Source organism: Mandrillus leucophaeus, unplaced genomic scaffold, assembly GCF_000951045.1.
Source record: "Mandrillus leucophaeus isolate KB7577 unplaced genomic scaffold, Mleu.le_1.0 Scaffold49, whole genome shotgun sequence".
Lineage (NCBI taxonomy): Eukaryota > Metazoa > Chordata > Mammalia > Primates > Cercopithecidae > Mandrillus > Mandrillus leucophaeus.
Genome location: NW_012105253.1, coordinates 2,115,242 through 2,130,310, shown reverse-complemented (window position 1 = coordinate 2,130,310; position 15,069 = coordinate 2,115,242). Strand labels below are relative to the sequence as shown.

Genomic DNA, 15,069 nt, shown 5'->3' with positions numbered 1-15,069 from the left:
ATTACCTTCCTGAAAGTTTTCTAACCTAGCCACACTTAAGGGGCTAAAACTACTAAAAATGAATCCACAGTACCTTCACTTTAGAATTCCACATACGGGCTATTCAAAATTAGTACTTCTCAGCCTAAGGACACAGTGGATACTGGCCACAATTTTAATTCATAAAAATAAATTAAATTTCATTTTAATTCATAAAAATAAATTTTCATTTTAATTTTTGTGGCTAAATAAACTGAAAATACTCAGAGTTGTGAAAAACATAAAGGAAAAAAGAAAACCCAGATCATGATATAATAGGAAAAGGAAATTATAGCTCTTACACCTCTTATTTCTTAACCCCAAATAAAAACATGACTATTGTAACACCAACTCAGGATCTACAGAAAACCAACACATCACAAGAATACACTGTGTGGGAAGGTAGGAGAATCAGTCAAACCCAGATTTTTGACATCCTGAGATAAGATGACTCTACCCATCTTTCCACTGGTTTTGGCATAGTGTAGACAGGGTTTACACGGGTTGTTAACAGACACTGAGGATTTCCATAAAAATTATTTTTCCTGATACCCAGATAAGATTCAGACTTTGGTCCAGTCACTCTGAACCAGAAAGGCTACTTTATAAACGATTTCATATTTATCCCATGACATTTTGGAACGGGGACACTAAGAAGTATTTCTCTTTGAAAATACACATTTGAATGCAACCATGAAAGATGATGGCACAGACTTTTTTCTTCTTAGCAATTCCAGTGATACTTAATAGAGAAGGGTAAGTCCTGCTATCTTGCTGAGTAAAAAAAGACAAATCCACAATACGGCCGTACTTCTTCTCCATAAAAATAAATTTTATCTATTTGTCTGTATTTTCTTTGTAGGAATTTGTAAAATGCTCTATTGTCAGACTTGGGAACATTTCTGCCTCATCCCCAGAAATCACTTATTTTTATGCCATGGAGGGAAAAAAAGGGAAAATAGAAGCTACTAAAAGCAACTGAAAACTGGCATTTAGTAAAAATCATACATAAAGGAAATAAGTGATTACCTTAAAGTTTAACCAGATACTTAACCTCAATGTGCACTGGTCAGGTTAGGATAGATAGAAGAAACTGCCAAAAGCACCTATTTTACTCCAAATCCATATCTTAAGTAATTCTTTGAAAATTAAGAAATAAAAAAAGTAAATACACACAAAAGAGCTATTCCAACATGCTTGCTTCTATACAACTTAATGTAGTATTAATCCTATTATATTACGGCTTATTATGCAGATTTGAATATCCTAAGTCAAATAACATTTTCCAACAAATCAGGTATGGAGAATAAAAGCATCATAAGATATAACCTCCGCAGCAGGTGTCAGTCCTGTTGTCCAACACCGGCAGTACGAAGAAGGCCTGTTGTAGTTACAAATGTATTTGGAAAAACTATAAACATGACAATTTAACCAAACTTATAATACTTTTCCCACAAGTAGGAAAAAGATATTAAAGCTGTTCTCTTTGGGACCCAGATATCATCAGCAGAAATGAAAATGCAAAAGCCTATTTTTTTAAATATTGAGAAGAAAATCACAATGTCAAACGAAACGAGAAATGAGGGATCTTTTATGGAGTTCTTACACATTGGCTAAGAAAGTATTTCCCTGGCAAAGAGAAGAGTCTCACTGGGTCATCACAAAATGATAGGGAGTGCAGAGGGAAGGTGGGATATAAGGTAATCAACCTGGATAACAGTATGCACCTTGGATGTTAGCAAAAGCGAAGCTAATAGCTTATAAAAAACACATGAAATATATAAAATAAAATGATTTTCATATACATCTTAATTTAAAATAATTAATGCATCAAATCCCTGTTTAAGACTTTAACCTGAATATCAAATTTAAGAGTCCAGACTAGTTACTGTTACCGTGGCTCTTCCCCACATGTAACACACACACTATCAAAAATAATTTAAAAACCTTCACATTCTTACATCTAAATTAGTGAGATATTTCTCCAGAAATCTTCCAAATAAATAGCTTTAAAAAAAGAATTTAAAAGCTGTTAACTTTAAAAAAAAATCTGTTAAATAAATTATTGATAATTCTTTACCCTACCACTGAAAATACATCAAGACACTACCAACAACAAAATAAAATTCAAGCCCTGACAAGAGACCCTTTCCAGTTCGAGGTCTCTTTTTAAGGTTCTACCCTCCTTCCTCCTCTCCCCCACCAGGTCCAAAATGGTTATTGCTGAGTGGGTGTGGCACAGTGAAAATGCAGCATCAGGTTCATTCTGTTCTTCGGGCAGTGTTCTTACTATACACACAAACTGCTCCAGGCAAGGGGACAGCGGAAGCTCCAGGCTCCTGCACCCCTAGACTGGTCTCCAAAGGGAAGAATGGCTGCAACGGCAGCTCTGTCACACAAAGAAACGTGCATGGCCATTTCTGTTCAACTTAAGGATCTTCCCAAGACGTTGTTTGGCTGTTGCCATTCCTTTTTTTGGACGTTTACCTATAAAACACCAAAAGAAGTGTAAATAACAATGAAAAGCACACTTAAGCGAGCACCTGGAAGACTATGGGGGGAGCTTTCTTTATGGGAAGTAAGCCCTCAGGTGCTCTGCATGGACAAAGTCGTACTTCTAGACTTCCGCTGTTTAAACCCTTCCACCTCATCACACTAGGCCCTCACAAGACTCCCGAGGCCTTCCCACAGTCTGGTCTACCTGCTCTTCAGCCTGGGTTCTTCCCTATCCTGCATTACACTATGCTTAGGCAACAAAACAGACTACCACTTCACAAATACCCCATATCCTGTTTCTCCCCTTTGTGCCCTGCCTCAGGCTCAATCCTCTGCCTTCAAAGCTGTCTATTTTATCACTTTCCCCAATTCAGCCTGGCTAATCCCTGAGCATCTGATTTTAGGATGTCTTTTGCTCCTCAGAGCTGATTTGGGGATCCTTTTTCTTTGTTCCTGTAGTAGCCTGTGTATACTGCCATTACGGTGCATGAGATGTTGAACAACTTGTGTAGAGACTACACCTCAACTGCCACGATGACCATCACATACAGTCAGAAATATACTTCCTCTATACGTGTGTGAAAGTTACCTTTTGTTGCTTGGTTGCTGACAGGTGGTGGATTTGATGCCGGTCTCTTGGTGGGGTGAAGGGGCACGGAGAAGGAAGTTTCACTAACTGGCCTTTCTGGGCTTAGACTGCCATTACTTAGCTGGCATGTTCCCGAAGTCAGGTTTGAATTCTGCATATACTTTCCATTCTGAAGGCTTGAGCCGCTGCTGTCCACATAATTCCTACTTTGTACCCTCTGACTAATTTCTGATGAACCTTCCTTTTTGATGCATTTCTGGCTTCTACTTAGATCCTGAAGGAGGAGGAAGGAAATGAGGCTGAATTTTTAGGGTTTAAATGAGGTATTTAAGCTCTCTATGCATTGGCAAAGTCAAGTAAGAGAAGAAACAAACTACTGAATTCTGATTTTCTTAACATCTAATTAGCCACAGATGACCACTCCCGCATCATGTCATCTCAGTAGCTCTGAAGGACTCGGGTCTTGAAGTTGCATCGTAAGTTAAGGCGGCGAAAGAGAGAGTGAGAGAAAACAATGTAAACAGGCAACACGCCCTACTTGCTACTCCGCTCAGTGAGCACATGCCACACAGGGACCCTGAGCTGGGGGAACGGATCTCCCACTTCCTTGACACGTCACAGCTCCCTTGGACCTCTCATGTGCCATGTTCTTTTTTAGAATCTATCTTTTGTCAGGTTCATCTCCACTGTATTTTTTTGCTAGGAAATCCTTAGATCCAGAGTCCCAAGCTTGGTGTTTTCCTTTTACTACAACCACTCTTTCAGTCTCTTAAGACTATTGAGTAAACTTTCAGGGGGCAAAAAAACGCTACTGATTGGTGAGTCTTGAAATTAACTGAGAGGGTCATAATCAGCATTAAAAAGAGAAAGGAACAGACTAGATGTGAACAGAGTACACTACAGTGTGAATGTTTCATGAAACCAGTTTTCATTATGCTAATCATCCGTCCTCTATGTTTCCATTTATTTTCAAAAACAATTATAAAAAGAACAGCCAGATTTAAATAATAGCTTACATTATGTAATGAATCCTATAGTGTTCATAAGTGATAAACTTTATGACCAGCTACAGTGAGGCACTATAAAATTATATACTGAAAAGTATAATGAGATTTCTTATGACCTTTGACTCTGGAATGTAAACTTCTAGTCAAAGAACGTATACTCACAAAGCCTTCCTTTAAAAAAAAAAACAAAACTTGCCTCTTCTTCTTATAAAAGTAATTGCTTAAATATTTAAAAAATATAGATAAGCCAAATTAAAAAAAATTAATAAAAACCACCCATAATTCCACTACTCAGAGATTCATGATGTTCCATATTTAGCGGTAGAGTCTTTTCTGTCTATATACACAGATATCTCCTCCTGCAGGGATTGTAGTCCATTCCTCCAGTCAACCCAGGGCTCTGGAAGATGGCAAAACCCAGGAGGCCCTTTCCACTTCTGCTGAGGTCTTTCAGTGCTATGTGAAAGCTTTATTCACAAGAGATTTCCCCTTCACTTCTTAAACAGTTGACTCAAGTTCCCCTGTCTCCTCTTCTCTCCTTCTCTTCTCACCCACAAATGTTTCTTCACTTAAAGGAGAACTAGAGGCAATATTTCTGCCTTTGCTGATTTACTTTCTTTCTTACGTGTGCTTAGGGTAGAGGGGTTTGGGGCCCCACAGTGCTACATGAGAACTTTCTTTCTTTGGTTGCCGTTTCCCAGCGTTTGCAGCAAAAGGTTGTATCACTTTCCTTGTTCGGTGCTGCTGGTAAAGTTTTAGTTTTTTCAAAACTGCTACTTTGGGCTCATTTTGTTTGGCATAAGCGTTAATATTCTGGGATCCTAAAACATCCAGGTTTTTCTCTTATAGCAACGGTTCTTCATATGGAATCAATGAATGGTCTGGGGCAAGAGGGGGTGGTAGTAGCACAAATGGTGAGTAATGTAAGCAAAAGTTGTGTTTATCATGGATGTTTTTGCCAGAAAGATAATCTGTAACTTTCATCAAATGCTCAAAGAAATTTGGTATCCAAAACTGTTCAAGAAACAGATCAGAGATTAAAAAGATATGATATTCTTCTTTTCCTTGAATATTTCAATCTAACCGATATAACCTACAGGGCAAAGTTGGCAGCCAGTGGTTTAACTGCTTCCTTGAATAAATTATTTTTTTCCAGATGGCATTCTATCCATGAGCCTTATGTTAGTCATCATTTCGGCATCTCTCAAAATGGACAATTGTTCAAATGTGCATTTAACTGTAATTTTCTGGCTGCCTAGATCTAGCAGTTGGTAACTGGTTGTTACAGTTTTAAAAAAGAAAGCAAAAACTACGTTAATGACCATTTAAAATCTCCTTTTAACGTTTCAAACTTTGAATATACCTGAGGATTAAATCTGGAAGTATCAAACTGTTTAATCCAGGAAGAAGTCCTCAAGTCTGGATCTTCAGTCTTGACATGGTATCCTAAAGAGAAGTTTTAGTTTAATTAACTTTGCACAAACTTGATATGAAATGACAAAATTAGCCTAATGCTTAAAAATGAAAGCAGGCTGGGTGCGGTGGCTCATGCCTGTAATCCCAACACTTTGGGAGGCCGAGGCAGGTGAATCACTTGAGGTCAGGAGTTCAAGACCAGCCTGGCCAACATGGTGAAACCCCATCTCTATTAAAAATACAAAATTTAGTTGGGTGTGGTGGCAGACAACTGTAATCTCAGCTACTTGGGAGGCTGAGGCACAAGAATCACTTGAACTCGGGAGGTAGAGGTTGCAGTGAGCTGAAATCATGCCACTGCATTCCAGCCTAGGCAACAGAGTGAGATTCCATCTTGGGGGTGGAAAAAAAAAACAAATTTATGTTGACATTTTATTTAAAAACACATTAACTCTTTAGATACTTATTTGCATACCTTTACCTTCACTATATGTCTTTCCCTCTCAAAAACAAAAAGTCACCAGCTCATAACCTAATATGCTAATTCTTTTGATTCTCTCAAAGACTGTCTTCATTTATTCATTCATTCGCTAGACAAGTGAAGCAGTGAGATGGAGAAGGAACAAATAAATCTGTAATTGTTTGTGATCAATTAGTTATAAACACCACCACACTCAGATCAGCCTCAAAGACCGTCTTTATATGATGGGTTTTGGGCTACATGCTGGAAGATCTACAATCAAATTTTTTTTTTTTTTTTGAGACAGAGTTTCGCTCTTGTTGCCCAGGCTGGAGTGCAATGGCGTGATCTCGGCTCACTGCAACCTCCACCTCCCAGGTTCAAGCAGTTCTCCTGCCTCAGCCTCCCAAGTAGCTAGGATTACAGGCATGTGCCACCACGCTCAGCTAATTCTTGTATGTTTAGTAGAGATGGGGTTTCTCCTTGTTGGTCAGGCTGGTCTTGAACTTCCAACCTCAGGTGATCCGCCCGTCTCAGCCTCCCAAAGTGCTGGGATTACAGGTGTGAACTACTGCGCCCAGCGATATAGCATCAAATTCTATGGCCACCTATTGTATATGTAAAACCAATGCAATAATTCTCTCTAAAAATGGTACATTTTTCCACGTAGAATAAAGGCAGGTATTTGCCTGAATTTTGCAGTATTTCCATGAAAGTGTTCAAAGGACTAAAGGAAGACAAAATGGTGCAGTAGAAAAACAGGCAAACCCAGATTTGAAATTGAGTTATTCCATTACCAACGCAACTTTAGGCAACTTTCTCTCCAAACTTCAATTTCCTCTTATACAATAAGCAAAGACTTTGAGATCAGATGGTCCTGGCTTCAAATTCCAATACCACTGAATTTAATAGCTATACGAAGTACGGACAAGTTAAGTTAAATTAGTTTTACTAAGTCTTATTTCCTTTACCAATAAAATGGGAGTAATTTTACCTACAAGTATTGTTTTAAGAATTAAGTGAAATAACCAGGCATAGTGGCTCACACCTATAATCTCAGCACTTTGGAAAGCAGAGACAGGAGGATCACCTGAGCTCAGGAGTTGGAGACCAGTCTGGGCAATATAGTTGAGACCCTGTCTCTACAAAATATCAAAAAATTAGCCAGGTGTGGTGACATATATCTGTAGTTCCAGCTACTTGGGAGGCTGAGACAGGAAGATTGCTTGAGCCCTGGAGGTTGAGGTTACAGTGAGCCATATTTGTGCCACTGCATTCCAGCCTGGGCAACAGAGTAAGACAGTCTCAAAATAAATAAACAAACAAACAAATAAATAAATAAATAAATAAATAAATAAATAAAAATTATTTCAGTGAAACGGATGTCAGGCTCCTCGGGTAGGATCAAACACAATTATTATATAAGCATTCAATTTTAATATAGTACTATTTTCTCCCCAGTTGTCCTCAGGCTTTTTGGATACAAAATGGATACAAACATTTTCTTTAAAGGCACAAAGAAGAAAACACTATGTGGCATGCCTAACACTGCCACTGAGTCCATTCTCTTTTCCTAACACTTTCTTTTCAAGTAGGAGAAAGAATAGCCTCAATCAGAAAGAAACAGTTCAAAACTTGTTTTTCCTCTCATAAAAGGAAAAAGGGCTGATTGTTCAAGCTTAGTTGACCATTTAAGGCACCAAAACACTCCTTCCACTCTGATCAACCTGTCTGTAAAAGGGAAATAATACTAACTAGCTTGCAGTAACAATGGAAGAATGATGCTAGTGAACGCAATTGTCAATCCCAAGTAATTTACATTTTGAGGTCTTCTGCTTCCATCTTACATGATATGTCAGCATTGTGCTTTTTTTTTTTGGTCAACCTTCTTAACACATTTCCAACTAAAGATGCTTATTCATAATCTCTAACCTAAATGAGGATTATTGAGCCATTAAGTTGGGCACCATATGTTACTTTTTAGAGACAGATATTTTATGTTTCTTACCACATTCCACTGGTTTATGATAGCGATACAACTGCCTAACCTCAGGGTTACTGCTATGGCAGCTGCTGGGATCCTGGAGAGAGTTTCTTTCACCACTGCAGTCTGTGCTTTGTATCTGCCTTTGTAAACAAGTGGAATAGTGCAACCCTGCCATAGACAGCATGCCCTGAATAGCTTCTTCCTCTGTGCTCGTCGAGGTAGGACATTCCCTAAAGAGCAGATGACACAAAAACGGAGTCTATTTTTTCTGATGACATTTTTGGTAAAATGTAAAACTAAAAAAAATTTTCATAGTATTTATCTTACAATATAATAAGACTTACTACTATCAGCAAGCCTACCTTTTAATTGGAATTTCACTTCTAGATGGCTTCTGGCTCTTTTGAAGGAAGTTCCTCATCACATTAGATTCCTCCTTAAAGTTGGATGTTATTTCTTGTTTCTTTTCATCACCTGAACTTTCAGACTCTTCAGTGGTAAAGTTATTTTTCTGAGATAGTAATTACACGAAACAAAGCTACATAAGAAATTGACCAAGTCTGTATAAATTAGTCCAAAAAGATTTTATACATCCAGGGAAAGTCAGAATCTTAATTATCATGGAATTATTTCTGTATTTCACATGGAAAAAAATGATAATCTCTATTAACTAGCTGAACATACTACCTTAAAAAAATACACAGTATAGGCTTCAAGGTAAAATAAAACATAATCCATGAGAAATATGAAACAAGAATAGTATAAGCAAAGGAGTCTCTCCCTCTACCCTTTCCAAAATCAGACAAAAGCTCTATGTCTCAAATGTGAATGGTCACATGATGGCGTGTGTGTACACTGACCACCACAGAAGACCCTGGGCCACATAAGTCAGAGAGACAAGCTTTGAGAAAAGCTGTCATTTGCCTTCCTTCCAGGAGAAGTTACGTGATGCTCATCTTTCCATCAAATAACGTACAAGCCACGGGGTCTCAGGCGTACCAGTGCAGTGCACTCGGGTCCAGAGTCTTCTGACTCAGAAATATCAGAATATCCTGATGATCTACTCCTGAGTGATGATTTCACACGTGTAAAAAACCCTGAAAAAGAATGAAAAGATGAGAGAAAAATAGAAAGTCACTTGACTATGATGAACAAGGTGACAAAGTGATATCTAAAGTCCACCCAGCTTGTGATGTCTCTCAATCTCTTGCTCTACCTTCCTTTTTCACTTTTCTTTTCTTTATTTCTTTCTCCCCTTAAGGTCCTTCTCCATAATTGGCCAAGATACAGACTGAAGTATATTCTCAAATATTAAGTGTGGTATTTCCATAATTACATATTCCTTATTTGGATACATTGACTGTTTTATATTTCTTTCCAGAAGAAAAATGTTGAAACTAAAATTAGCTACTAGATGTGTTTCACACTTCTCCTTTTGCATTAGTTGTATCATTAGAAAACAAAAAGATAACTTTCCCAAACATAAAAAGCATTCACGTAGACAGTGAATTCAACATGCTTATAAACTGGGCTTTCTCTTTCATGAGGCACTGACATAGAGCAATGGTTCGATGGATTCCTGTTGATTAGCACCTGGCATGTGTGCAAAGGCAGAGTCACCAACTACAGCAGTGCCAATTTTACTCAAATTAGCAGGAACTGGGGTGTTCAACATGGATTAAATGTTAGTTATCTGAAACATTTATTTGTCAAGTACCAAAATATTCATTCGAACTACTTTTTAAAATAGAAAGGAATACAGAGATCCTGAAATATGTTGAGAAATTAAGGCTTAATTCAAAGAAGAAAGACCTTAAGGAGAAGGAGTGTTACTATTTTGCCATACTGATGATAACCAATTAATAACCCAGTAAAGACCTTCTTGTCAACAAGTAATCAATTAAAACCACAATACATGGATTACTAACAGCTTCAGATTAGCTAATCATATATACTTCCTAATTCTGAAAACCATATACATGGTACCTGAAGTTATATGTAAAATTAAACTTGAAACTTTTATTTTGGGGAGTAGAGGCCTATAATATGCATGAGCTTTCAAGTGACTCTTTAAAAACTGACTAGAGGAGTGCATCTCTAATCCACATACATCCCCCTCACTGAGAACACCATGCCTGGCCACTACACCTCACTGGGCATTCATGTTCAGCACTTCTCTGATGGGCGAACTACTCAGACATACTTCAGATTTTTCAAGACAGTTTTAGGGACACAAAACTTTTCTGCTATTATAAACTTAAGAACTTCAAAATTAGCAAGTTACTTTACATATTATATTAGTAATGAAAAGATCTTTAAAATAACCATTAAAACATACTGTTCAGTGGTTTTTGAGATTCTTCATTTTCTACTCCCTCTATTCTTGAACGCTCTTCTATCTTCATTTTTGCCTTTTTTGTCCTTCTTTTATCCTCTTCATTTTCACTATCTGCTGTATAAAGACTCTGATCTGCAAAGGGCTGTCTTTCATCTCTGTATCAAGAAGGAAATATAATCAAGTTAGAATATAGTGCAAGACTCTGTAGCCAAACAGTATTTATTCCCCTCTCCCTTAATTTACAAAGAGTAGAGAATGGAGACACTGTCCCCATATTTCAATCAACTGTGCAATAGTATGTACTAGGGATCTGAGGTTTGTTTTTTGTTTGTTTTTTGAGACAGGGTCTTGCTCTGTTGCCCTGGCTGCAGTGTAGTGGTGCAATCATAGCTCACTGTAACTTTGAACTCCTGGGCTCGAGCGATCCTCTCACCTCAGTTTCTCAAGCAGCCAGGACTACAGGCATGGCCACCACACCCAGCTAATTTAGTTTTAGTTTTTTGTAGAGATGGAGTCTCGCTAAGTTGCCCAGGCTAGTTTCAAACTCCTAGTCGCAGAGATCTTCCCATCTCAGACTCCCAAATCAACTTGGGATTACAGGTGTGAGCCACTGAGCTCACTACAGATTAAACAGGGATCCCCAACTCCTGGGCCATAGACTGGTACCAGTCCGTGGCCTGTAAGGAACTGGGCCGCACAGCAGGAGGTTAGTTAGTGGGCCAGTGAGCATTACCACCTGAGCTCTGTCTCCTGTCAGATCAGTGGCAGCATTAGATTGTCACAGGAGCGTGAACCATATTGTGAACTACACATGTCCAAGGGTTACACACTCCTTATGAGAATCTAATGCCTGATGATCTGAGGTGGAATAGTTTAATCCCAAAACCATTCCCTGGCTGAGAAAAAATTGTCTTCCACAAAACCGGTCCCTGGTGCCAAAAGGGTTAAGGATCACTGGGTTAAATGAACAAAGGAAACCCAATGAAAATTAATCTATTTGATACTCTGATTTACTTTACATACTTAATTATTCTTCCATTTGTCAGCAGTAATCGCAGATCATTATCTTTCGCTCTCCATTCAGGTACCGTGGAAGATGGTTGGAGATGTTTGTTGAATTTTCCATTCAGTTTAGAGCTCAAGATGTCCTGAAGGTATAAAAGCAGAACTTACTTACCATCCACCCTCAGGTAGCCCTGCTTGACAGAAGGAATACAGTATACCACCACCTCCCCCATGGTTCTGCATCTCAAAGATACAGGCAGCCACCTGGGCTTGGGGATATGCAGCAGTATGGCACTCCAGAGTTCCTAAAGCCAAAGCAAGAGTATGGCTCATCTTTCTGAAGGGCCATTAACCATGAAATGCATTCTAGAAAGTAAAACATAAAATATGCATAAAGTGAATTCAAAGAAATGTCATTCTTACAGAAAGCTGAAAAACTGGAGAAGTGCTGCCTCAGAGTATTTTAGCTCTCTTCCCCTTGCTTCTTCCTGCTAAAGTGCTAGCTACTGGGCCTTTCCATTCACCCATCCTTCATCTAATACCGAGTCAGCAACTTACAGGTCACCACGCTGCTACCACTACGAACAAGGGTCACCATGCGACATAAAGGTAGTAGCTGGTTTTTAATGTAGAAAAAAGACTTCCTTTTCATAGTGATTTTTCCCTTAATAATAAATAGAACCTTTCATAATAAGCTTAATCTTCTCTGATGATTACAGTTTAGAACAACATAATCTTAAAACAATATAATTACATACAATTTAAAATATTTAAGAAAGTTTTATATATATGGGTTTTTTGTTTTTTTTTTAAAAGCCAGGATCTAGCTACGTTGGCCTTAAACTCCTGGGCTTAAATGATCCTCCTGACTTAGTCTCCTAAGTAGCTGGGACTACAGGCCCACACCACAGCACCTGGTTCTTCGATCTTACTCATTTAAAATGGTTGCTTATCCCCTACTTGGGATGTAAAAGTATGGATGATGCAGAGCTCACTAGAAAGTCACTACCATGTTCTGCAAAGGCGCTACACTGATCTCATTACTGCCTTCCACTTTCCCCTTTGTCCAGTAGGCCAGCACTTCACAAAGTTTAAGAGTTTCGTCTGACAGTCTCCCAGTCTAACAGTCCTCCAGGCTGACTGCTGGCTCAAGCAGAGGCTTTCAGCATTTGCTCTTCCTCTGCCTGTAATATGATTCCTCCAACCACTGAGTAACCATTTGACTTCTTCCTATTTGTTATTCAGCTGTCGGTTCAAACCTGAGAGACTCTCTGACCACCTTAGCTAAAGCAGCCAGCTTTACCTCATCCCTCTTTATTCTGTTGTTCTATTGTTTTGGGTTTTTAAAGTAATACTTATCATCTGAAATTATATTATTTTAGTATATGTCTCTGTCTCCCCATCCTTCCAGCTTGAACTAGGATGGAAGCTTCATAAGGGGCAGGGACTTAAGTTTTGCTCACAATGTTCTCCAGAGCCTAGAAGAGGAAGTGGTACCTGCTAAAGACTCAATAAACGTATCAGCAATCGAATGAGGTCTATTCATTCAAATTCTACACTAAAACCTAGAAAGATTTAGCACCGCTCCCTGTCACAGACATAACTACTGGTTGATCTCTACAATGCTGCAGCCAAGATTAGATATCAACAACAGTCAGACTATTCTCTTATTAAGCCTTTAAAGACTTTAAGGAACAGCCAAGTTTCTTTTTGTTGTCATGTAACATAATACTTGCCTCTTCCCATGGACACATCTCTAATCTTTTGAGGACCTCCCTTGTGTGGAGCTCTAGGATGTCTAGGTTAGAAGGAGTTCGGACATTATGATCTCGAAGTTTCCTCATCTTTCTTCGGCAATGGTATGGGGAAGTTGCTTCATTTGAGGATCGTGAAACTGGACACACAGTAGGAATTCCCTGAGATTTAACTGGTTTGCCGTTTTCCTCCTTTAAGAATTAAAATCAGAGTATTTTTATGAGAAGGCTACTACATACATACATGACTAACTAGTCATCCATAAAAATATTTTAGAAAACAAAAACCATTCAGTTTAACCATATAAACACAAAAAAGACTAAACCCTGAGATTCAAAAAGCTTTGCTGAGACCTTTATATCCCTTCTCTCCCCAACATAATATACGTGAACATATTTGATTTTTTTTTTTTTTTTTGAGTCAGGGTCTCGCTCTTGTCACCCAGGCTGCAGTGTGTGAAGTGCAGTGGTGCAATCTTGTCTCACTGCAATCTCTGCCTCCTGGGCTCAAGCAATCCTCCTACCTTAGCCTCCCAAGTAGCTGGGACTACAGGCGCACGCCACTGCACCAGGCTAATGTTTTAGAGACAGGGATTTGCCATGTTGCCCAGGCTGGTCGTGAACTCCTGAGCTCAGGGGATCCACCTGCCTCAGCTTCCCAAAGTGCTGGGATTACAGGTGTTAAATTAGCCACTGCAGTGGGCCTTGATTTTCAATATCTTATTAAAGGCTGTGTTGCATTCTACTGTATGGATATAGCTTAATTTTCTGACCTAATACTTACTGGTAGCCATTTAGGCTGCTGTTCTTTCCGACAACGAACATTCTTTTCACGTACATATTTGAATAAATTAATTACTTTTTAAAACAAAATGATACATCTATGTAGTTTTAAAAATTATTCTATAAGCACATCATGAAAAATAGCAGTCTCCTCTTCCCCATCCCTGACTCTCATTCTCCAGAGGCAACCACTTGCAAAATTTTTTACTGTGGTAACATAAACATAAAATCTGCCATTTTAACAATTCTTAAGTGTACAGTTGAGTGGCATTAAGTAGAGTCACAGTGTTGTGCAACCATCACTGCCATCCATCTCCAGAACCTTCTCATCTGCACAAACTGAAACTGTACCCAGTACACAATAATTTCCCATTCTCCCTTCCCGCCAACCCCTAGCAACTATGATTCTACTTGCGTTCTCTATGAATTTGACACCTCTAGGAACCTCATATAAGTGGAATTTTATAAGATTTGTCCTTTGGTGACTGGCTTACTTCACTTAGCAAAATATCTTCAAGGTTCATCCACGCTGTAGCATGTGTCAGCATTTCCTTCGTTTTAATTTTTATTATACTTTAAGTTCTAGGGTACATGTGCACGACATGCAGGTTTGTTACATATGTATACACGTGCCATGTTGGTGTGCTGCACCCATTAACTCGTCATTTACATTAGGTATATCTCCTACAGCTATCCCTCCCCTTTACCCCCACCCCACGACAGGTCCCAGTGTGTGATGTTCTCTACCCTGTGTCCAAGTGTTCCCATTGTTCAGTTCCCACCTATGAGTGAGAACATGCGGTATTTGGTTTTCTGTCCTTGCGACAGTTTGCTCAGAATGATGGTTTCCAGCTTCATCCATGTCCCTACAAAGGACATGAATTCATCCTTTTTTATGGCTGCATAGTATTTCATAGTGTGTATGTGCCACATTTTCTTAATCCAGTCTATCATTGATGGACATTTGGGTGGGTTCCAAGTCTTTGCTATTGTGAATAGTGCCGCAATAAACATACTTGTGCATGTTTCTTTATAGCAGCATGATTTATAATCCTTTAGGTATATACCCAGTAATGGGATGGCTGGGTCAAATGGTATTTCTAGTTCTAGATCCTTGAGGAATTGCCACACTGTCTTCCACAATGGTTGAACTAGTTTACAGTTCCACCAACAGTGTAAAAGTGTTCCTATTTCTCCACATCCTCTCCAGCACCTG

At 38.8% G+C, this 15,069-nt stretch overlaps 1 protein-coding gene across 1 annotated transcript in view; it reads right to left on the bottom strand.

Annotated features, from left to right (window-relative positions):
* Window positions 1-1,122: 1,122 nt before the first annotated feature.
* KDM7A (lysine (K)-specific demethylase 7A) overlaps window positions 1,123-15,069 on the bottom strand; it is a 69,781-nt gene continuing 55,834 nt past the window's right edge. The window contains exons 12-20 of the mRNA XM_011995499.1: window positions 13,053-13,262; window positions 11,335-11,459; window positions 10,312-10,466; window positions 8,973-9,070; window positions 8,336-8,484; window positions 7,995-8,203; window positions 5,474-5,556; window positions 3,104-3,377; window positions 1,123-2,505 (exon numbers count right to left, since the gene is read on the bottom strand). Of these exons, the coding sequence (XP_011850889.1) occupies window positions 2,411-2,505; window positions 3,104-3,377; window positions 5,474-5,556; window positions 7,995-8,203; window positions 8,336-8,484; window positions 8,973-9,070; window positions 10,312-10,466; window positions 11,335-11,459; window positions 13,053-13,262 (1,398 nt within the window). The 3' untranslated portion in view covers window positions 1,123-2,410. The remainder of the gene's footprint in view (window positions 2,506-3,103; window positions 3,378-5,473; window positions 5,557-7,994; window positions 8,204-8,335; window positions 8,485-8,972; window positions 9,071-10,311; window positions 10,467-11,334; window positions 11,460-13,052; window positions 13,263-15,069) is intronic.